The sequence below is a fragment of the Medicago sativa genome, chromosome 7 (assembly GCF_051527215.1).
Source record: "Medicago sativa cultivar Bolivia chromosome 7, Bolivia_mono, whole genome shotgun sequence".
NCBI lineage: Eukaryota > Viridiplantae > Streptophyta > Magnoliopsida > Fabales > Fabaceae > Medicago > Medicago sativa.
The window spans coordinates 15,680,236-15,705,219 of record NC_140755.1 but is presented as its reverse complement, the minus strand read 5'-3'; the positions used below and the strand labels follow the sequence as shown (position 1 = coordinate 15,705,219).

At 35.5% G+C, this 24,984-nt stretch overlaps 1 protein-coding gene across 2 annotated transcripts; it reads left to right on the top strand.

Moving 5' to 3' along the window:
• The first annotated feature begins 6,713 nt into the window (after nt 1–6,713).
• Nucleotides 6,714–13,490, top strand: LOC146904559 (chalcone synthase 2). 2 transcript variants are annotated; one of them, XM_085723633.1, is made up of 4 exons: nt 6,714–6,889; nt 6,993–10,989; nt 11,766–11,974; nt 12,311–13,490. In XM_085723633.1, the coding sequence occupies exons 3-4, from the start codon at nt 11,797–11,799 to the stop codon at nt 13,300–13,302; spliced, it is 1,170 nt and encodes a 389-aa protein (XP_085579759.1). In that variant the 5' UTR covers nt 6,714–6,889; nt 6,993–10,989; nt 11,766–11,796; the 3' UTR covers nt 13,303–13,490. The 2 variants fall into 2 exon arrangements, with proteins under 2 accessions (XP_085579759.1, XP_085579758.1); XM_085723632.1 differs by lacking the exons at nt 6,714–6,889; nt 6,993–10,989 and having other exon boundaries at nt 11,029–11,974.
• The last annotated feature ends 11,494 nt before the right edge of the window (nt 13,491–24,984 follow it).

Sequence of the window (24,984 nt, the reverse complement as noted above, 5' to 3'; positions counted from 1 at the left end):
CTTATGTGAATAAATGTTTAAATTCTTGCTAACGTGTGGGGTGAGAATATCAAAAGTCCTACACCGGGCTGAGTGAACTTAGGATTTAGGGGGGATATAATCGACAATTCATTCTGAGGGTTGCCTCGTGTATTGGATTATGCGATCAATCCCACATAGCTGAGGCATTTTGGGGGTGATGTTGTCGGCGCGTGTTGTCGCGTTTAGGCACTTTACTTCTAATTGTTCTATGACGCTATGAACCGTAGATAACCAAACCCATCCATGGCCATTTGTTAGGATGTAGTGCGGAGGCTAAACCGAGTGTTGTCTCGAATTTTAGTCGTCACACGATACTACACTCAAGTTAGACCTTCTTACGGATAATCATGGAGTGAGTGTTTGTCTCGTGACACCATGATATACGTCGGAGAGGTTGCAACTTGGGAACTTTTTTAGAACCCGGTTACTATTATCCAAAGCTCTAGAATCACCGGACACCGTGTCCACCCATGACTCCTTGACTTTGAATTTCAACCCACCATGTTTTCTCCGTACTTGAACATAATCATGCATACATGCATAAACCTTTTTCCATGCATTTATCGAAGGGCTTAGACAAATTGAGTTTATAAACATTGTAGGAATGGGGAAGACTAAGTCTTACAAGTTCAAGGAAGCGGATTTGGCTAGTCTGAGAGATTTTGCACTCAAGATCAAGGATCCGATTGGTTTCCGACACCGTTATGGGGATTTACTTACCATTCTCCGGACTAATGTAGATGAGAGACTTGTGCACACTCTAGTGCAATTCTATGACCGGGACTATCGGTGCTTCACTTTTCCCGACTTTCAGTTGGTGCCCACACTTAAAGCTTATTCTTGCTTGATGGATCTATCTATTGCTCAGGGGGTACCCTTCGCGGGACTTGAGAATCCTCCTACTCCATTGGTTATTGCTAAAGATCTCTATCTCAAGACCACCGATGTCTCCAAGAATCTTGTCACTAAGGCTCACATCCGAGGGTTCACTTCGAAGTATCTACTTGAGAAAGCCAGCCTCAAGACCACTTGTCAGGATACTCTTGAGGCTATTCTTGCACTCCTCATCTATGGGCTTATTCTCTTTCCAAATCTTGATGACTTCGTGGATATGAATGCTATTATGGTCTTCCACTCCAAGAATCTGATTCCTACTTTGCTAGCTGACACATACCATGCTATTCACGATCAATCCGGCAAGGGTCGTGGATACATTCTTTGCTGTGTACCTCTCCTCTATAGGTGGTTTATTTCGCACCTTCCGAAGTCTTTCCATGATAATCCAGAGAATTGGACTATTTCACAGAGGATCATGGCTCTCACCCCTAATGAAGTGGTTTGGCTCACTCCCGCTGCTAGAGTCAAAGAAATCATCTTCGGCGGTGGGAAGTTTCTTAATGTACCTCTTCTTGGTACCCGGGGTGGAATCAACTATAACCCAGAGCTCGCCTTGCGACAATTTGGTTTCCCGATGAAAGAGAAACCTATCCATCTTGCTACATCTCCTTACTTCTTCCATTACTCTAATGCTCCCACGGGAATAAGAGAAGATTTCATAGAGGCATGGTCCAAGATTCGGAAGAAAGATGTGAAGCATATGGGTGTGAGATCCGGTATTGCTCATAAGGCCTATACTCAATGGGTAATAAACCAGGCCGAGAAGATTGGCATGCCTTACCCCGCCATGAGATATGTGTCTGCATCTATTCCAGCCATGCCTTTGCCTCTACTACCACCTACTCAGGAGATGTATCAGGAGCATCTAGCTATGGAGAGTCGAGAGAAGCATCAGTGGAAGACTAGATACTATGAGGCTGAGAACTTGATCATGACTTTGGATGGAAAAGATGAGCAGAAGACTCATGAGGTGTTGACACTGAAGAAAGAGTTGGCTAAAGCTAGGAGAGAAATTGAAGAAAAGGATAAGTTGCTTATGAGGGACTCCAAGAGGGCTAGGGGGCCCGTAACTTCTATGCCCGATACTGCAGTTATGAGTCTGAGTCTGAGTCTGAGGATGATGCATCCACTTCCTATGCTTGAGGATTTTTGTTTCCTGTTGTTATTTCCAGTTGTTATTGTTTTACATTTCAAAGTTTAACCCTTGGCTTAATACTTCAAAGGGAGTTATCTTGTGAGACCTCATGATGTTTGAATGTTTCAGTTTGTTTAGTAATGTTTACAAATTTCTAATTTGTCTAACACCCTTCGATGCATATGCATTAACACATCTCATGCATCATATGCATTCATTGGTCACAAAAGACTTCCCTCGTGCTCATTGCCTCCTGGTTTTTCCGCCGCAGCCTGAAAAGTGGCTCGTGCTCGCATGGTTTATAAACTTTTGAAGTTGACTTTGCTCTTTCCGGTAGAAAGTGTTGAACGTGTTTTTTCAGCTATGAAAATTGTGAATAGTAACCTATGCAACAAAATGGGTGATCAGTGGCTAAATGTCCGTCTTGTAACTTATATAGAAATAAAAGTTCTTTTAACAATTAACAATGATGTCATTTTAGCTAATTTTCAACGAATGGATAAGAGACGAGATTTTCATTGTAATGTATTGTATCAAACAATGTTATTTCTTATTTTTAATATAGTTTGCATTATTTTTTTCTTTGAAAATTTAGCCCCGCATGTATCAAAAGTTTGGATCCACCCCTGCATGTTGTTATACCCTAATTTTGGACCTAAAAATACTAGTCAATTTTTTCTTTTCTTGCATTATAAGTCATTTGAACTGTCTCTGATCAATTGCATCTTTCTCTGCATTTTATTTCAATATTGTTTGCAAAAATTCACATGCAAGGGTATTTTAGTCATTTCCTATGTCAAACTTCTCTCAGTCTTTCAAAATTTTGTTTGAGCCTTTTCATTTAGTTTGAATAAGTCTCTGTTTCATTCTATGTCAAAATCCATTTTAAAAATTGCATTTGAAGTCATTTTGAGTCAGTTATGCCCCTAGGGGCATTTTAGTCTTTTCATGTGTTAAAACCCTGTTTAAATTCTAAAAATTGTCTCTGAGTCTTTTAATTCGCCTGTATAAACTCTTGCTTTAATCCCTTATTGGAAAATCATTTTTTAAATTGCATTTGAGTCGTTTCAAGTCATTTTAGTCCCTAAGGGCGTTTTGGTCATTTCACATAATATTTCTGATCCGTTTTAATCTGCTTTGTTGTTTTTAATCGTCTCATTTTACGTTAATTTTCAATTTACTTTTTCAATTCAATTTTAGTTTTAATTTTCATTTTAGTCCGCGCACTTTTGTTATTTACGTTTTAATCCCTTTTAAGTTTGTTAGAGTCCAAGTGCCATGTGTCCAAATGATATTGGTTCTTAAGAGTTTGTTAGGGTCCAAGTCCATGTGGCATTTCCTCATTGGTCCAAGCATTCCTTTCATCCCCTATATAAGTCAAAGTCTTGGTCAATTTTTCACATTCAATCATTTTTCACAAAAAAAAATCACAAAAATTCATAACTTATTTTCTCTCAATTTTCTCTCTCCTCTAACTAACTCATCTTCAACCTCTCAATTTTCTCTTTCCACCATAACCACCCTCAACCACCACATCTCCACCATAACCACCTTCAACCACCACCTTCAACCTCCACAACCACCATAACAACCTCCAAAACCACCACAACAACCTCAAAACTCCACAAATTCATCCCCGTTTTCACAAACTAATCCAAAAACGAACAAAGAACAAACGACGCTCACGGATTCAGGTCTGAAATGCACGCATCATCATCATCATTCAATCGGCAACCTATTCACAAACCGAATCATACATCCTCACAAATCACAAACCTCAACACAGCACTATCACCGAATCGTCGATCGAAATCATCACATCACAACAACTACGAGCCTATCTACTACGAAGTTGTGAATTCGAATCACGCTATAATCAATCGAGTGAAATCAAGAATCAGTGGTACGGGTACAGAGCCGATTCAACCAAGGCAGTGGTTCTTCAAGACCAATCCTCTCAACAACAACAACACGTTTGAAACCGTTTTGAAGGCGAGTCGCAAAACTGAAGCAGGTTCCAGGTTGAAGGAGAGTCGAAAACAAAGAAGGAATGGCGTAGCAAGGAAATTCAGACGCCAGAAACTTCCTCATCTTCGCCGCGTGAATCGGTTGCCGCTGACCTTGACGGCACTCTTCTCAATTTCGAGAAGCTCTTTCCCTTACTTCATGCTCGTCGTCGTTGAAGCTGATACTTATCTTCATCTCCTTCGCCGGTCTCAAAGTTCGTGACATCGAACTCGCCTCACGAGCTGTTCTCCCAATGTTTTATGCTGCAGATGTACGGAGAGGGAGTTTGGAGGTGCTTGATAAGCGTAAACGGAAAGTAGTAGTGACAGCGAATTCGACGGTGGTGGCGGATGTGTTTGGGAAGGATTGAGCTTGCGGCGTTTTCGTCCTGATTAATGGCAATCTGCGGCGAGTCTTCTTGAAGCTGGTGTTGCTCCAACGTTTTCATTTCATGATGATGCTAGTGGTACCAAAAATTGGTGGATCCACCTTTGATTATCGTGGGCCTGGGCTTTGTTCACAATTATTGCTATTTCTTTGCTAGCTGCACACCACTTCTTACCAAGTAGACCTCTGTCTGCCTCAAATTGATTGGTAAAGTTTCTAAAATTCTTCTAATTGTTTTTCTTGATAGCTTTGTTAAATCTTGATGTGTTTTACGTGTTAGAATCGCTTAGGGAAATATATGTGTAAAGCGTAATTGATATTGTTACTTTTTTTTAATTCTTGATAAAAAATTTTGTTAAAATGTAGGTAAAATTTCCATATGTTTTGGTTCCTTTTGATTAGTCCTTGATCATTTTTTAGGATTAAAACTTGTTCTTGAAAATGTGAAAATGTGTATACTATCTTTTGTTAGTTTCAATTTTCTTTGCAAGTTGTTAATAATGATTCTTTTTTTTTTTTTTTACTTGCACGTTGTTTGATTTTCTTGCCTATAAAAACGCTCCAAAAAAATATATAGGTGCCATGCCTTGTAAATTTGTTCTATCTCTTACTTGTGATTTGGTTAATTTTTCTTGCACTTGAAAATGATTCTAAATGAATGTTATGATGGAATTCTTTCTACCCTATGTTTCGATACTTTCCTTGCCTTGAAAAATACCACAAAAATGTGCTCAATTGCAATTTTCTTGTCCTATGACTTGGCTGAAATTCTTGCTTCCAAGATGTGTGAAATGCCATATGTGAATTTGCCTCTTGTATGTTCCATGTTTCTATGCTTTTTACCATTTCATGTGCTTATAAAAATTCTCCAAAAAAACTCTATGTGATTGTATATACTTCTAGTGCATTTTGTTGGTTTTTTTTCCTACCATTTCTTTTATATAATATTTCCATCATTTCATACGTTTTGTTCACTAACCCCCTTGTTTCCATCTTGTGTCTTTAGCTTTATTTTCCTTGCCATTTAAATTTTCATGCAAAGGTTTAGAATGTAAAGACTTAGGAATTTTGTAATATTTTCCTTCATGCACTTTTAATTTCTTGGCAAAGAGGTCATAGAATGTATCTAGGGTATGATGTAAAGGACAATGGACTCTAATGATGTACACCGACACAAGCACCGACACATACACACACATCACTATAATATAGCTAGAATATGCATGTTTAGATGTATGTTTAGGATTGTATGTTTAGATGAATGCCTAGGATTTATACTTAGAAAAAACCAATTTTCCAAACAAATGTGAACAACTTCACTCAAGCATTTTTCATAATAAACCTTGGGGTCAAAACCCCATTGATTTTCCTTTTCATTTTCTTAATCAAATTTCAATAAACCTTAATCATACTTTGACTTGTTTTTGCAAATGACTAATTCAACCTCATGATTTCCTAATCTCATGCCCTTGAGGCCTCTTTCCATTCTTCAAAATCCAATTTTCAAACTTAAAATCAACCAACAAAAATAAAAACATTTTTGGAAGAGAACTACGGTGGATTTGATCCCTTAATCGGGTACGTAGGCAGGGAACAAAATTCCTTCAATTCAACTAAAATAAAAATTCGAACACATTCTTCTCCCTCCAATTCTTCACTTAGAAACTCTTAGGTGTAAATATCATTTTCAAAATAGCATTTAAAAATAAAGCGCGCGCGTAGAAATTAAAGACGGTTCCTATAGGATACTATAGTCGTTATGGGTGCCTAACACCTTCCCGTAGCGAAAACAACTCCCGGACCTCGATTCTCAAGGGTTTTGCTTACTTTTTCCCTTCCCAAGAAAAAATAAGATATCACCGGTTTAAAAGGTTCAAACGTAATCAATGTTTGACACCCGAAAACCAAGATAAAACACATGTATATAATAAATATTATATAATTTCAATTTTAGGTAAATTTGTACGAATTTATGATTCGAGTTTACATAGATAAAACTAGCTGAGGTAAACTTTCAAATTGTAAAACCTTTGGTCAAATGCATGGAAAAAGACTCCAAAATATAGCTACATCATATGATGAGGCCATCAACAACTAATATTGGTAATTTTTTATGACACTTCTCTACTAAGTGTGATAAAGGGACAAGTACAACACATTGGTGTGTTTAAAAGACATTTCATAAGAATTATAATATTAGGAAAGGTTTTTTTTTTACTTTTATTTTTTTAAATTCATAAGCGCTAGAAACTATATAATGGATGTAATAAAATGCTAAACTTATTTCTTACATATGCAAACATGGGAATATGATGGTTGAAATGGTCAAGTTTATTTGTGTTATGACTATATTTCTTTTTCTATTACTTTTTTTGGTGGTGGTCGGGGTTCGAACCCCGGACCTTGCATATATTATTCATTTTTCATACCAACTGAGCCACAGTAAGCCATTCTTTATCCTTTTTAAGTTACCTTTTTTATTTCGTAATTTTTTTTTTCAACCATTTCAGTTATGTTATTTTATTCTCTTTTTTCATTATAACAGAACACGCCTGTCATAAGGATTCCGATTGTCCAAAGAATATGTGCCCGCCTTATTTGATAGCGAGGTGTCATCAAAAAAAATGTAGATGTCTTAGACCTTATGTGACCCCAATCCAATGATTTTATATTTAGTGCGAGCACCAAGAGAGCACACAAACACCCTCCTAGAATAATCCATGTGTTGTCATGTAGCAGTATAAAAGTTCAATTTGATCTTTTAACTATAAAATAAAATAGATCAATTTGGTTTCTTAAATTATTTTAAATGTTCAGTTTGGTCATTTAACTGTTTTTTTTTTAAAGAAGTTTGGTCACTTAACTTAAAACCGGCCAATTTGCTCTCAAATCTTTCAAGAAAATTACTTTGCCCAAAACGCTTATCGAAATAACATTTGAGAGAAAACTCTAATCTATAATATATTTCCAAATAGCTAATAAATTGTTCTTAAAGTTTGATGGAGTAGTCCTAGAGTATATCTCACGAGGAGAAAACTTAAAGTAAAAAACTTTATTTTACACCATACTTGGTGACAAATGCAGGGGAGGGAAGTAAGGGCCTTGATCCCTCCCTCTCTTGAACAAATTAATGTCATCATATATTGTACATCTTATAGCTTACTTAAATGTTTTCTTCATCACTTCATTTTATTCGAATTAATATAAAATAAATGATAGCTCTTAATAGAATAATAAAATGTTTGTTCGATTCACGATTCTTGTGTATGATGAATTTTTGTTTGGAAGAGGAGAATTCACCTCGTGTTCTACAAATTCTACGATAGAGATTTGTCATTATTAAACAGATGCGAAAATTTTGTACATAGAACTTGTTAAAAGAGCAGTAGAAAAAGAGGAACAACACACTAATATTTTTTTATCCAGTTGGGTCCAACACTTACCTGCATATGGAAGAGAGAACATATATCCAATCTATTATTAATGAGTTCCTTACAAAGAGATACAAGAGTTACAAAAAACTATCCTTCAACTAGAAAACCCTGATTTCTACCACTTTTAGAAATCTCTTCCCGCGAGCAAGAGGCTCAATTCTTCATATGATTTTGGCCTTCTAAAATCGACAACATCACTATCTTTACATAGAACTTGTGTCCTGCACCTCTTCTGCATTATGTGTCAGATTTCAACCTTCCTAAAAAAATCAAATAGTTGTGCCTTGCACAACAGTCCTTGCGCTGAGGTGCACGATTCAGAAGCCAAACTCAAAATTTTGCACATTCAACATGAGATTTCAAGGCATATCTCAACATATATTTTTCTCTTTTGCACGATTTGTGCCCTTATTTATGTGTTTCTTTATGCATTTTACTTTCTAAGTTGTTTTTGCACCCTTACATAATGCTTGTATTGTTAAACCTATCAATTAAGAACCTCTTAAGGATCTAACTTGAGTCTTAAATTGATTTTTTGAGTTTGTTGGAAGAAATTTCCAAACCAACAAAAAGTATATAAATATCACTCATTCCATAAATAATTTTAAGGCTTAATACAACATTTGGTCCCTTAACTTAATTCTTTTTTTCAAATTGGTCCCTTAACTATTAAACGTTTCAATTTGGTCCCTTATCTTGTTTCCATGATTCAATTTGGTCCTATTATATTAATTTTAACACTCTAAAAAAGTAGACCGTTGGATAAATGAGGTCTATCAGATCTAACCGTGTATCAACAACATCTAATTTATTTTACTTTTCTTCATCTTCTTCCATCATCTTCATCTTTATACATCCTTCATCAATCTTCATCATCTTCAACTTTTTTTTTCTTTCAAAAATTCATCCAAAATCCACATAATCAAACCCTTAAATCTATAATTAACACCACCACCACCATCCAAAATTCATGAGTAATATTTCTCATAAACAAAACCTGTATTTGACACACATACATACATACCCCCGTGTCGCGTCATTTTTCGGAGATCAAGGCTATTTGATTAGCTTTTGACTCACTTTTTATTTCACGACTGAACATTTAATTTTTTTTAAGAAAAGGGGGAAAAAAGTTCAAACACCCCATTTTGAAAAGATTTTAGGTTCGGGGGTTAGTTACATAAAGGGAAGGTATTAGCACCCTTTATGTCCGTTGTATCCTACGGGAACCTCTTGATTTTATTTAACTTTTTGTGCTATAAACTTGCTTGCTTTTTTAAAAATGGAATTTTGAAATGATTAAAAAAAAGAAGACCTAATTATCTACATTTTATTGATTTGGAAGGACGAGTGTCCTCTGCCTACGTACCCGTGAGGGATCAAAACCTCGTAGTTCGGGGTTGAAGACGTTTGATTTGTTTTGGTGTTTTTTATTAATTTTTAAAAAAGGTTTTAAAATAAAAGCCAAGTGGCAAATGAGTATTTGTTTGTATTTTTTATATTGAAAGAAATATGACTCAAAGTATGATTAAAATTGATTTGATATTTGATTAAGAAAGAAAGTAAAAAGAACGATCACTTGATTGAAAATCAAGGTTTATTATGAAAATATTTTTGTGATTTTTTTTATTTGAATGTTTTTGTTGTTTTAGAATAATAAATGAAAATTAAACTAACGGAGCAATAAAAATAAAAGCGCGTGGATTTTTGTAGTGACGTTGGGTCACCACAAAATCCCTAATCTAATTTTTTTGTATTTTTTGATATATATATATATAAAGCGGTAAAGAAATAAAAGACACACACACACACACACTTACTTTTCTCATTTATATTTACATTGGACCTAAATACATTCTAATTGCTGGAAAATAAATGACAATAATTAAAATGCTAAATAAAAATAAAATAAAATGCTAAAAAGAAATAAAATGCAAGAAAATAAAAGAAAGGGACAACCGAAGGGACAAAAATTACCGGAGGGACAAAATTCCGAAGGGACTTATTCCGAAGGGACAGAAAAAAGAGGGAGAAGAAAAGAATAGCTCGTCAACACAAGCTAAATGAGGGAGAAGAGAGAAAAGTTCTTTGACAACTCAAGAGAACTTTTTGGTGTCCTTTGAAGTGTGGAATGAGGGCTCTATTTATAGGTGAGGAGGTTGATGAGAATGGAAAAGTGGTTTAATGGGTTTTGATGGTGATTTATTGAATGGAACGCGTTTTGGCTTGAAATGGAAAGAAAAGAGGATGACTTTGGTGATTGCCTACGATTGTGGCATGGGAAAGAAAAGAAAGAAAAATTGGACCCCGGACACTTTGGATTTTTTGACTCATTAAAAAAAGTTATATAATAAAAAATAAAAAAACTAATAGAAGTAATTAAACTAAAAATAAAAAAGGTAAAATGGAAAATAATAGGAAAGAAAGTTTCTGACTCTGAGATTGTGCCTTTGAAAGTGACGTGTAAACAAGACTTGAACTATGTTTTTTGGACATTCTTTTTTTTTGGACATTTAAAAAGGAAAAAAAGTGACTAAAATAAAAGAATAAAAATAACTAAAAATTAAAATTACAAGAAAATTAATAAAAGATGCAAATTTTAATAAAAAAAAAGAAAGGAGAGAAGAGGGTCTGACTTGAAACCAAACATGAGGTATTTTAAAATACCTCTCTGCCGAATTTTTAACTGAAAAGTCAAAGGCTAATCAGGGTCCGACGGCGTATGAATGTGGGATCTTAGGTCAAAAATTGGGGTATGACAGATGCCCCTATTTAAGTTTCTTCGTCCGGAGATTTGAAGATGGAATCTTTGATTAGACGGACCGAAGAGACTTAAATACAAAGTACACCAATTTTGGACCTAAGATGCTGTGAAATGCTCATGATGCAAGTATGAATGCAGGACGACAAAAATGATTTGACTAAGATGAGAAACAACAATGGGATACCCAAATTCGTTAAAGAAAAGGGATCCGACACCACTGGGGAATGTAGTTTCACTGGGGAAAAGATTGTCTACTACCGTATTGGTTTGGGACGATAGCTTAATGAAGACAAAACTTTTTAGCGACATCTCTTGAACAGCGAATTCTTTGTCCATTAAAAAGAGTTAGTTTTTCTATGTTTTATTCTATTTAATGATTTTATGTAATTTATATGTCTGACTTCTTGTTTTGCTTGAATATTGTGTTGATTGTTATGAGAATTTGATTATTAGATTTGACATGTTGATAACTATATATGATTTTAAGAAATAGCTTGTGGTTCATAAAATATTAGAGGTTGATGGGTTGCATTTCATGGTTTTATTTTTGGTTTTGTTGATGACATTGAGTCGCATAGCATATCATGAAGTATTTGGGCTCTTATCGCTAAGTGATAGGCCTTGCAAGGACCATTGAGTGGTCTAGTTTTCATTTTAGGCTAATGTCACTAGGTGACAGGCCTTGCAGAGACCATTTACCGGTCTAGTTGTAAGAAACTTCTATTACTCAATCACGTAAAAAAGGTATTTCTATTGCTCAATCACACACAAAAGAGACTTCTCCGATCTAACTTAATCAAATATAAGATTGTCGATAGTCTCCATCTTCAAAGAGGTATTTCCCACCAAACTCCAACAGGGTCAAGTCATGGACAAAGCAGTCATCCATCCAGCCAGCCAATGGTATAATTATTGGTACCCAACGTTTATTGAATATAAAATAAAATATGCATGATATTAAGAGTTTTAGTCAAACACGTGATTTTCAGCTACCCTCCAATATATGCACTATACTCTCTTCATATAAAACCATATCACCCCAAACATCTTTGCACCACAACACTCTTCAACCCTTTCTTATTCTACAAGAAGTACTAAAACGGTTGTGTTCAAATTTCAGTACTAGGTTTTTTGCTACCAAATATATCAAAATGGTGAGTGTGTCAGAAATTCGAAAAGCTCAAAGGGCAGAAGGCCCTGCAACTATCTTGGCCATTGGCACTGCAAATCCAGCAAATTGTGTTGAACAAAGCACATATCCTGATTTTTACTTTAAAATCACAAACAGTAAACACAAAACTGAACTTAAAGAGAAATTTCAGCGCATGTGTAAGTATTATTTTTCTCTATTTATTATTTTGACATAATTAAAAAAATATATTTAGATACTTTTCCTTTATAATTATTTCTCCTACTATTTTTTACTGTGAATTGAAATAAATGACACTTTTTTGGGTTCCCTTTTCAAATATATGATGACCGTATAAATTACATAAAAATAAGGTACAAAGGTCTTTATTTGTAGAAGTCGCTCATGATATTAGTATTGCATTAAGAGATCAATTTGTTATTTGTCGAAAAAAATAAAGAGACCACGCTGATTGGTTATGGTATATGTTACACAAAAATTTATGTGTTAATGTCATTTCATTATAACTATTTCAGGTGATAAATCTATGATCAAGAGAAGATACATGTATCTAACAGAGGAGATTTTGAAAGAAAATCCCAATGTTTGTGAGTACATGGCCCCTTCATTGGATGCAAGACAAGACATGGTGGTGGTAGAGGTACCTAGACTAGGGAAGGAGGCTGCAGTGAAGGCTATAAAAGAATGGGGTCAACCAAAGTCAAAGATTACTCACTTAATCGTTTGCACCACAAGTGGTGTAGACATGCCTGGAGCCGATTATCAACTCACCAAACTCTTGGGTCTTCGCCCATATGTGAAAAGATACATGATGTATCAACAAGGGTGCTTTGCAGGTGGCACGGTGCTTCGTTTGGCTAAAGATTTGGCTGAGAACAACAAAGGTGCTCGTGTGTTGGTTGTTTGTTCTGAAGTCACCGCTGTCACATTTCGTGGTCCCAGTGATACTCACTTGGACAGCCTTGTCGGACAAGCACTATTTGGAGATGGAGCTGCTGCACTCATTGTTGGTTCTGATCCAGTACCAGAAATTGAGAAACCTATATTTGAGATGGTTTGGACTGCACAAACAATTGCTCCTGATAGTGAAGGAGCCATTGATGGTCACCTTCGTGAAGCTGGACTAACATTTCACCTTCTTAAAGATGTTCCTGGGATTGTTTCAAAGAACATCACTAAAGCATTGGTTGAGGCTTTCGAACCATTGGGAATTTCTGATTACAACTCAATCTTTTGGATTGCACATCCCGGTGGACCTGCAATTCTAGATCAAGTGGAGCAAAAGTTAGCCTTAAAACCTGAAAAGATGAATGCAACTAGAGAAGTGCTCAGTGAATATGGAAATATGTCAAGTGCATGTGTTTTGTTTATCTTGGATGAAATGAGAAAGAAATCAACTCAAAACGGATTGAAGACAACTGGAGAAGGACTTGAATGGGGTGTACTATTTGGTTTTGGACCGGGACTTACCATTGAAACAGTTGTTTTACGTAGTGTGGCCATATGAGATGTTTAATTATTTTATTTTCATTTATCGATTTCAAATTTGTTTAACTTTTATGTAAGGATGAAGTAGAAATCTGCATAACAGATTCTGAATATAGCAGCAAACATGTTGATGTGCAAATACCATGTATAATCCTATATTTGTTGTGCCAATCATGTCTTTGAAACAAATTAAAGTCAATTTTGATATCTTGTGTCCTTTTTAAGTGTTTCATGTCATTCATTATATTTTGTCAAGGGAAATGTTTCGATTCATCTAGTATTTGTTCTTTTTATTAAAAAGAAGTTTGGTGTGATCATCTATCTATTTAATGTTCTTCCCAATAACAATTCCTGTTGGACCAAACCTTCAATTAACCGTTCTCGATGCTCTCATGTACTCAAAACTCGTCAATCGCAACCACCATTACCAATTTACCATTAATTAACTGTATTATGCTATGTTTTTAGGTTTGATTTTGTTGCACCCGGTACCTTATTGCAAGGTTAGTTAATGATCTTGTGTTTCTACTTGCAATGTTATTGATTTCGATTTTTGTTATAGTTTACTTTTTATGTGTTGGAACGTTGATGTCACTACAAGAAATGTTGCATTTTGCTGGTGGCAGAAGCCCTCGCAAAATGCAGAAAGCCTTGTCAAATGGACGTTTGTCAGGAATTTTGCCAAGAGCAGAATCCGAAGCAATTCAAGTCATCGCGAATGACCATATCAGGGCTTTAGCTCCTGGCAAACTGGGTGGGGCACATTCCCTGGCAACTTTTCTGACGCGTGCAGACTGCCCTGACCCACTTTTCAAACCGTCTTCCACAACTTTTCAGAGATCCAATCAAAAACTGACAAGAGATTTGCCAGGGGTAAACCCATGGCAAAATGCATACGATTTTTTTTTTTTAAAAAACGTTTTTAAATTGTTTAAAAAATCAAAATATTAAAATTTAATAATTAAAATAATTTTAAAAAACATTCTAATTTTTTTGTAAAATAATTAAATTTAATTATTAAAATAATTTTAATAAACGTTTTTAAATTCTTTTTTTATTTCTTTGTTTTCAAATTGTTTTAATAATAAAAATTATTTAAAATGATTTTAAAAAATGTTTTTAAATTTTTTTTTAATTTAATTGTTTTAGAAAAAGTAGTTAATAATGCAAATTAAAGTAATAGCACACATAAAATATTATGTCTAGCAGCATTGAAATTAAAATTGTAGACCATAAGTATCAAATAGGTAGAAATTGTACCGGGAAGTATAAGAAACTTCCCCAAATATTACTGACCAAGAAGTAGCAAAAGGGTAGAAATTGTACCAGGAAATATAAGAAACTTCCCCAAATATTACAGACCAAAAAATTAAATAGATAAAGGCACGAGAGAAGAGATCATAAAGGGCACACATCACAACGGGGTCCAACTTCAGTCCTCATCATCATCCACATCATCCTCCTCCTCTCCATCAACTGGATAAGGCTCAACATTGGGACTTAAAACCGGCGCTCTAGTCTGGGAGGGATCTTGAGCCTGTGCTTGCCTAAGATGAGCCAGATGCTCATAGTTTGTGTTGAAAGAAAAATTGGAAGATTAAACACCAAGTAATTATACTTTGATCTAATGTTATGTGAAGTGAAAAAATAGAGTGTGGAGGATCCACATAAAATAGAACACACATTAGTAGTGTTTAAATTGCGATATTTAATTTTAAATACTTGATAAAGATAAAAATAATAGTAATTATTATTTTAATTCGTGAATATCACTTCCCATAAATTTAGCTTATGGTGGTTGTGATAAGAATAAGAATAAGAATTTAATTGAATTTCTTATATTTACTTCATTCAAATCCAATGCGTTTGTTTCCTCCACTTTTGTGGATTTGTTTATTTTTGATCTTATCCACAAGTGTTGTTGAACTGATTAATGGATAAGTTCTCTTTTGTTATTATCCATTAGAATAACTTTTGCCGCAATTTTTGCTAAAACAATTACAAAATTTCTATATAAATAGAGGACTTCACTCAGTTCAAAAATCACGCCAAAGAGTTTCTATTGCGTTGTCGAGAACTCTTTCTCTCTTCTCGCTCCAGCTTGTGTTGACGAGCTATTCTTCTCCTCATCTCCTTTTTTTGGCCCTTTGGAAATAAGAGCGTTCTTAAGACCTTAGTCCATATTCGGTATAATGTCCCTTCGGAAGTAAGAAAGGTCTTAAAAGCATAGTCCCTTCGATAATGTATGTCCCTTCGGAATAAAGAATACTTTTAAGATCATAGTCCCTTTTGGAACAATAATGTCTCGTCGGAATTAAGAATGATCTTAACAATATATAAATATTATTTCAATATTTTTCTATTTGAGGAGAAATTAAAAAGATGAAATGGTGGTATCTCCATATTTGAGAGGTCATAGTACCATATTGATAGGTTGGAGAACTTAAAGTTAGAATGGTGGTAACACCATATTTGAGTGGTCTCAACACCATAACAGAGTGGTAACAATACCATATTAAAGTGGTTTCAGTATTAAAGAGTGGTCTTAGTACCATATTTGAGGGTGTAAATCTCGAACGGTTTTCTACAGTGCAGTAGTTAACCGCACAGTTGTAGCTGGGCTTCTATTATCCTGGATGCGGCGTGGTTGATAGTCTGCATTGCACAACTTTGAGCAGTGCCACGAAACGTCTTAAAGAGAGCGTCCTGGTCGTGACTCAACCTAATAATAACTTCGGTAGATATTCTTTTTCAAAACAAAACAAAAAAAATTGGAAATTTAAATACAACAGTTTGGAAATCTAAAATAATATCAATTTTAAGACGTTTCCTTCTGCCACATCTACCGAAGTTATTACTAAATCAAATTTATTGTCTCTAAATACAAGAAGGATAAAAAGTCTATAAAAATACATCTATATATTGAACATTATGAAGTGTTTGTTGTTATAACAACAACACTATGAAATTCACATATGCAGCTTTGTAATTTAATTTCAAAAATTCGAACCGCACTATGAATAAGTAACTCTAACGGCCAACAAAATAGGAACCCCAAAAGGATCTGTCGCGGTGATTTTCGGAGATCGAGCTATTGATTAGCATTGACTCACAATTTTAGGTTCACCACCGAGCTTTAATTTTTTCCAAGGGAAAAGGGGGAAAAAGTTCGAATAAACCCACATTTTAAAGAGATTTAAGGTTCGGGGGTTAGTTACGTAAAGGGAGGGTATTAGCACACTACACGCCTATAGTATCCAATAGGAATCTCTTGTTTTTTATTTATCTTATGTGTTGTGACTTCGATGAAAAATCACACCAATAATAAACTTGATGTGTGGAGCAAGTGATAGTCAAGCAGCCAAAACAAAGTGTATAGAAGTTATAATCACAAACAAAAGTAGAAAACAGCGAGCGAAAGAAAGAGAGAACACAAAAGAATCTGTTTACCCAATTCGGTCCAAATTGACCTAGTCTGGGTGAGAGAGCAGCCCTCCATTTCACTATAATGATAAGTAACTTTACAAAAGAGATATCAATGGTTTACAAGAATAAGTCTCCCGCCTAATTCTACCCAAAGTCTCAATCTCTTCCTTTGATCAAGAGACTCAATCCTAATAGTGTTTCCCAAGGTGAATCAACCCAACCCTAGTGTTTGTTGCCAAGAGCAAACTCTATACAAACCCTAGTTTGATTTCTAAATCCTTGTTTCAGCCCCTCTATCTCTAGATTCACTATGATACAAGGTCTATATTTATAGTAAAAGTATCACTTAAAATTTGGAACAAATCTGCACTGAAAAATATGTTTCTGTTTTTTGCCGCCAGCGCACCATCGTGCCACGTTGCGATCCCATCGTGCCACGATTTTTCCAGTGACTTGCTTCAGAACTGAAACATTCAATCGTGCCACATTGCCCTTCAATCGTGCCACGATTTCTCAAGAATCCTGATTTTAAGTTAACTCTCACAATTCTCCACCTTGACTTCAAATCAGTGACGATGCCAATTTAACATCAACTACCATTGCTGCTCCTTCCCCTTCTTCCCACTACACCATGTAGCTCCACAAATTTACACCCTAACCTCTTCAACCATCGGAATGCCATCCTCCCTTTTGAAGATCCTTGTGTCCAAACTACTTAAGGAATTTTAGGTAGTTCCACAAGTATACAGCTTAAACACTTCCGCCATCGGAATGTCTTCTGCCTTCTAGAAGGTCCTTGCAGTCCAACTACACCAAGAATTTTAGGTAGTTCCACAAGCATTCACCATAACCTCTTCAACACAGGACATCTCCCGCTTCCTTGAAGATCTCCTTGCATCCACTCACCCATGGCCTTTTTTTAGGGTAATCCCGCAAGTCGTGTTATACATTCTTCAACCTCCGGAATGTCTTCCGTCTTCATGAAGAAATCCCTTGCTCACCACTAGAGAATAGCACCCAAGGTCCTCCATAGTCGTACCATTTCCGGTGTGTTCAACTCCACCTCAAGTTGAGCTTCCAACCTCTCAACTATCAAAGTGTACATCCCACTATGGCTTCCACCTTGAAACTCCACCTCACAGGTCGATCACAAGTATTCTTACCACCGCCTCTCCAGGATGACCATGAGTATTCCTACCACCGCCTCTCCAGGATGATGTTGAGTGTTTAACGTCTTTCCAAACAACCACCGCTCCACTAAGCATCATTCCCAAGGTGAGAAACATCACCTTCTTCATCCTCCAAACAACACACCACCAGAGCACCCACATCCTCAAGATGCACCTCAATAATCTCCAAATCATCAAGGATTTTGTTGAACTCCGTAAGTTGCTCCATGATGGTCTTTGACTCTACCATCTTGAATGAGTAAAGTTGTTGCTTTAGGAATTGTCGATGAGCCATAGACTTTGTCATATACAAATATTCGAACTTTGACCACATCGATGCCGCGGTTGGTTCCTTCGCTACTTCTCTCAAAACTTTATCCCCGAGGCACAAGACAATGGCACTCTTGGCCTTTTCCACCATCTCGGTCTTCTCCGCTCGTGACATGGTGACCGGTAACGCACCTTCACCCTTCAAAGCTTTCTCACACTTTAGTTGTATTAACACCGCTTCCATCTTTACCTTCCATAACCCAAAATCATTACTACAATGAAAAGAGACGATAATTAAGGAACGAACACATAAAGGACTAGAGAGGTAGCTATTTTCAAAAGGAACAGTTAAAGTAGATCATGTACGTACTAATGAAGAATTAGTTGATCCTTTGACGGAAGGAATTACTAAAAAGAAAGTCATAAACACATCCAATAGGATGAGACTAATGCATAAAGATCACAAGTGATGGTAACCCGACCTACATGACTGAGATCCCAAGAAATAGGTTCAATGGGCAATAACAAGTCATGAGTGATAGAACATGCTATGTGAAAATTAAGAAAGCATGAATCCTGCAGCGACATGAGGATGAGATAATAGAAACTCTTAATGAGATGTATATTCTATGTGGACTGGAGTACACAGTTACATGAGTACTCTTGATAGAATCACCTATACGAATGTGGAACTGAGGCCGGTTCCTATGGAATTCGCGGCAGAATACCTAGAGCGTTCGTTAAAACTGGGATAGACGTGTAGGGCCATAAAAGCACATGCTTTTAGAATACACCTTCGGAAATGGTTTGTGTGCGGGTTCTATATATGAGATATAGTTCAATGCTGTAAGCAACTCTTGTTAAATCGGAATATTATCTGCTATGTAAAGGTTCAAGTTGTAAGCGACACCTTTGTTTATTAACAACCTTATAGAAACGTTTTGACGTTATTATTGAAACCATTTTTTAAATTCAAGAAATTCAAGTGGGGGATTGTTGGAACATTGGTGTGATGTTGGAAGAAAAATTGGAAGATTAAACACCAAGTAATTATACTTTGATTTAATATTGTGTGAATTGAAAAAATAGAGTGTGGGGATCCCACATAAAATAGAACACACACGTTAGTAGTGTTTAAATTGCGGTATTTAATTTTAAATACTTGATATAATGATAAAAATAATAGTAATTATTATTTTTATTCGTGAATATCACTTCCCATAAATTTAGCTTACGGTGGTTGTGATAAGAATAAGAATAAGAATTCAATTGAATTTCTTATCTTTCCTTCATTAAAATCCAATGAGTTTGTTTCCTCCACCTTTGTGGATTTGTTTCTTTTTTATCTTATCCACAAGTGTAGTTGAACTGATTAATGAATAAGTTCCCTTTTGATCTTATCCATTAGAGTAACTGTTGCTGCAATTTTTGCTAAAACAGTTACAAAATCTCTATATAAATAGAGGACTCCACTCAGTTTAAAAATTACACTAAAGAGTTTCTATTGAGTTGTGGAGAACAATTTCTCTCTTCTTTCTTCAGCTTGTGTTGACGAGCTATTCTTCTCCTCATCTCCTTTTTTCTGTCCCTTCGGAAATAAGAATGTTCTTAAAACCTTAGTCCATATTCAGTATAATGTCCTTTCGGAATTAAGAAAGGTCTTAAAAGCATAGTCCCTTCGATAATGTATGTCCCTTCGGAATAAGGAGTACTTTTAAGATCATAGTCCCTTTTGGAACAATAATGTCCCGTCACAATTAAGAATGATCTTAACAATATATAAATATTCTTTCAATATTCTTCTATTTGAGGAGAAATTAAAAAGTTGAAATGGTTGTATCACCATATTTGAGTGGTCGTAGTACCATATTGATAGTTTCGAGAACTTAAAGTTAGAATGGTGGTAACACCATATTTGAGTGGTCTCAACACCATACCAGAGTGGTAACAATACCATATTAAAGTGGTTTCAGTATTGAAGAGTGGTCTTAGTACCATATTTGAGGGTGTAAATCTCGAACGATTTTCTACAGTGCAGTAGTTAACCGCACACTTGTAGCTGAGCTTGTTATATTCTGGAGGCGCCGTGGTTGATAGTCTGCCTTGCACAACTTTGAGCAGTGCACGAAACGTCTTAAAGAGAGCAACCTGGTCATGACTCAATATAGTATCAACTTCGGTAGATATTCTTTTTTAAAATATAAAATTTGGAAATCCAAATACAACAATTTGGAAATCAAAAAAACATTTTGTCATAGAAATAAAACCTTGGATGAATAAACTGAAAGTTTTGAATAACATGTCATCTTCACGATCGTCTTCCACTAAGATTTTCAAAGCTATTGCTGATCCACCTACCACAAGTTTGCAGCGTTTGAAGGTATGTATATTTAAGTTATCACATCACCATTTATAATTAAGGGTCCTTTTTGATTGGCTTATTTGAGCTAATCTACTAGCATAAGCACTTGGGAGACTGTTCGGGATAACTTAAAAAAACAACTTATGATATGTTCATAACTTGTTTTCAACTTATTTTCGCAAACTTTCTAGGATAAATTATGAAAACAACTTATAGCATATATGAAAACAGTTATGGAAGAAGCTTATAATAAGCGCTTATGGTATAAGTCGTTTATCCAAACAGACCAAAGTTTGTAATCTTCTCTGTCACAAGATTATTATGACTTTGAGTTTTTAGCGGATAACATAGCTTATAAGTTCATATGAGCAAAATAGACTTGTTTGGAAACAATTCTTTCATACGGGCTTATAAGATTATTTTAATAGCTTATTGTTGGGGCTTGACAACTGGTGGACTTCTAACTTTTATTGATGTTGGTAATAGCTTTAGTGCACCCGCTATTGTTGAAGATAACTTCATTAATGAATAATGTTGGTTAACAACGAGTTGAGTGATTTAAGTTCATTTCTGCTTTTATATATATATATATATATATATATATATATATATATATATATATATATATATATATATATATATATATATATATGTTCATTATGTGTTGATTACAAATTTTGATGAAGTGAAGTGCATGTTATGCAGGATCATTCAGGATCATTGACAAGTGTAACTTCTCCAAGTTTGATTTCTAAATCCTTGTTTCAGCCCCTCTATCTCTAGATTCACTCTGATACAAGGTCTATATTTATAGTAAAAGTATCGCTTAAAATTTGGAACAAATCTGCACTGAAAAATATGTTTCTGTTTTTTGCCGCCAGCGCACCATCGTGCCACGTTGCGATCCCATCGTGCCACGATTTTTCCAGTGACTTGCTTCAGAACTGAAACATCCACTCGTGCCACATTGCCCTTCAATCGTGCCACGATTTCTCAAGAATCCTGATTTTAAGTTAACTCTCACAATTCTCCACCTTGACTTCAAATCAGTGACGATGCCAATTTAACATCAACTACCATTGCTGCTCCTTCCCCTTCTTCCCACTACACCATGTAGCTCCACAAATTTACACCCTAACCTCTTCAACCATCGGAATGCCATCCTCCCTTTTGAAGATCCTTGTGTCCAAACTACTTAAGGAATTTTAGGTAGTTCCACAAGTACACAGCTTAAACACTTCCGCCATCGGAATGTCTTCTGCCTTCTAGAAGGTCCTTGCAGTCCAACTACACCAAGAAATTTAGGTAGTTCCACAAGCATTCACTATAACCTCTTCAACACATGACATCTCCCGTTTCCTTGAAGATCTCCTTGCATCCACTCACTCATGGCCTTTTTTTAGGGTAATCCCGCAAGTCGTGTTATACATTCTTCAACCTCCGGAATGCCTTCCGTCTTCATGAAGAAATCCCTTGCTCACCACTAGAGAATAGCACCCAAGGTCCTCCATAGTCGTACCATTTCCGGTGTGTTCAACTCCACCTCAAGTTGAGCTTCCAACCTCTCAACTATCAAAGTGTACATCCCACTATGTCTTCCACCTTGAAACTCCACCTCACAGGTCGATCACAAGTATTCTTACCACCGCCTCTCCAGGATGACCATGAGTATTCCTACCACCGCCTCTCCAGGCTGATGTTGAGTGTTTAACGTCTTTCTAAACAACCACCGCTCCACTAAGCATCATTCACAAGGTGAGAAACATCACCTACTTCATCCTCCAAACAACACACCACCAGAGCACCCACATCCTCAAGATGCACCTCAATAATCTCCAAATCATCAAGGATTTTGTTGAACTCCGTAAGTTTCTCCATGATGGTCTTTGACTCTACCATCTTGAATGAGTAAAGTTGTTGCTTTAGGAATTGTCGATGAGCCAGAGACTGTCATATACAAATATTCGAACTTTGACCACATCGATGTCGCGGTTGGTTCCTTCGCTACTTCTCTCAAAACTTTATCCCTGAGGCACAAGACAATGGCACTCTTGGCCTTTTCCACCATCTCGGTCTTCTCCGCTCGTGACATGGTGACCGGTAACGCACCTTCATCCTTCAAAGCTTTCTCACACTTTAGTTGTATTAACACCGCTTCCATCTTTACCTTCCATAACCCAAAATCATTACTACAATGAAAAGAGATGATAATTAAGGAACGAACACATAAAGGACTAGAGAGGTAGCTATTCTCAAAAGGAACAGTTAAAGTAGATCATGTACGTACTTATGAAGAATTAGTTGATCCTTTGACGGAAGGAATTACTAAAAAGAAAGTCATAAACACATCCAATAGGATGAGACTAATGCATAAAGATCACAATTGATGGTAACCCGACCTACATGACTGAGATCCCAAGAAATAGGTTCAATGGGCAATAACAAGTCATGAGTGATAGAACATGCTATGTGAAAATTAAGAAAGCATGAATCCTGCAGCGATATGAGGATGAGATAATAGAAACTCTTAATGAGATTTATATTCTATGTGGACTGGAGTACACAGTTACATGAGTACTCTTGATAGAATCACCTATACGAATGTGGAACTGAGGCCGGTTCCTATGGAATTCGCGGCAGAATACCTAGAGCGTTCGTTAAAACTGGGATAGACGTGTAGGGCCATAAAAGCACATGCTTTTAGAATACACCTTCGGAAATGGTTTGTGTGCGGGTTCTATATATGAGATATAGTTCAATGCTGTAAGCAACTCTTGTTAAATCGGAATATTATCTGCTATGTAAAGGTTCAAGTTGTAAGCGACACCTTTGTTTATTAACAACCTTATAGAAACGTTTTGACGTTATTATTGAAACCATTTTTTAAATTCAAGTGGGGGGATTGTTGGAACATTGGTGTGATGTTGGAAGAAAAATTGGAAGATTAAACACCAAGTAATTATACTTTGATTTAATATTGTGTGAATTGAAAAAATAGTGTGTGGGGATCCCACATAAAATAGAACACACACGTTAGTAGTGTTTAAATTGCGGTATTTAATTTTAAATACTTGATATAATGATAAAAATAATAGTAATTATTATTTTTATTCGTGAATATCACTTCCCATAAATTTAGCTTACGGTGGTTGCGATAAGAATAGGAATAAGAATTCAATTGAATTTCTTATCTTTCCTTCATTAAAATCCAATGAGTTTGTTTCCTCCACCTTTGTGGATTTGTTTCTTTTTTAAAATATAAAATTTGGAAATCCAAATACAACAATTTGGAAATCAAAAAAACATTTTGTCATAGAAATAAAACCTTGGATGAATAAACTGAAAGTTTTGAATAACATGTCATCTTCACGATCGTCTTCCACTAAGATTTTCAAAGCTATTGCTGATCCACCTACCACAAGTTTGCAGCGTTTGAAGGTATGTATATTTAAGTTATCACATCACCATTTATAATTAAGGGTCCTTTTTGATTGGCTTATTTGAGCTAATCTACTAGCATAAGCACTTGGGAGACTGTTCGGGATAACTTAAAAAAACAACTTATGATATGTTCATAACTTGTTTTCAACTTATTTTCGTAAACTTTCTAGGATAAATTATGAAAACAACTTATAGCATATATGAAAATAGTTATGGAAGTAGCTTATAATAAGCGCTTATGGTATAAGTCGTTTATCCAAACAGACCAAAGTTTGTAATCTTCTCTGTCACAAGATTATTATGACTTTGAGTTTTTAGCGGATAACATAGCTTATAAGTTCATATGAGCAAAATAGACTTGTTTGGCAACAATTCTTTCATACGGGCTTATAAGATTATTTTAATAGCTTATAGTTGGGGCTTGACAACTGGTGGACTTCTAACTTTTATTGATGTTGGTAATAGCTTTAGTGCACCCGCTATTGTTGAAGATAACTTCATTAATGAATAATGTTGGTTAACAACGAGTTGAGTGATTTAAGTTCATTTCTGCTTTTATATATATATATATATATAGAGGATGTTTACTATGAGAATGACTATTTTATATGAGAATGATGAGAATGATCATCAACCATTGGATCAAAAATAATTGGTTGAGATTAAAAAGTCACATATATATCTCACCTTAGCACATCAATTCTCATAAACTCATTTCCTTTTTTATCTTCTTCTCCCCACAATCATAGCTAAACAAAATTAAATTAATATTCCAATCTAATTAAATGAATTTGATTGCAAAAAAAGATAATTTGTGCTAGAGGTTGATGACGTGATTGAAATCATCGTACATAGTAAATATGGACATGGTGCATTTCATTGTTAGAATCACTTTTAAACAATGATTCAAAGATTAAACTGAATTTAAAAATATAAGGATTTGCATATAGTGAATTCAAAAGCATATAAGGATTTGTATGAATAGGATTGGGATATGAATCAGTTAAACATATTTTAAAAATTGGAAATATTC

What these genes read in the sequence shown, in the direction of transcription:
- LOC146904559 (XM_085723632.1), top strand. Translation starts at nt 11,593, where the DNA reads ATGCATGATATTAAGAGTTTTAGTCAAACACGTGATTTTCAGCTACCC. An exon ending in AGAGAAATTTCAGCGCATGT is followed by an intron (nt 11,975 to 12,310) that starts GTAAGTATTATT and finishes TAACTATTTCAG; the next exon opens with GTGATAAATCTATGATCAAG.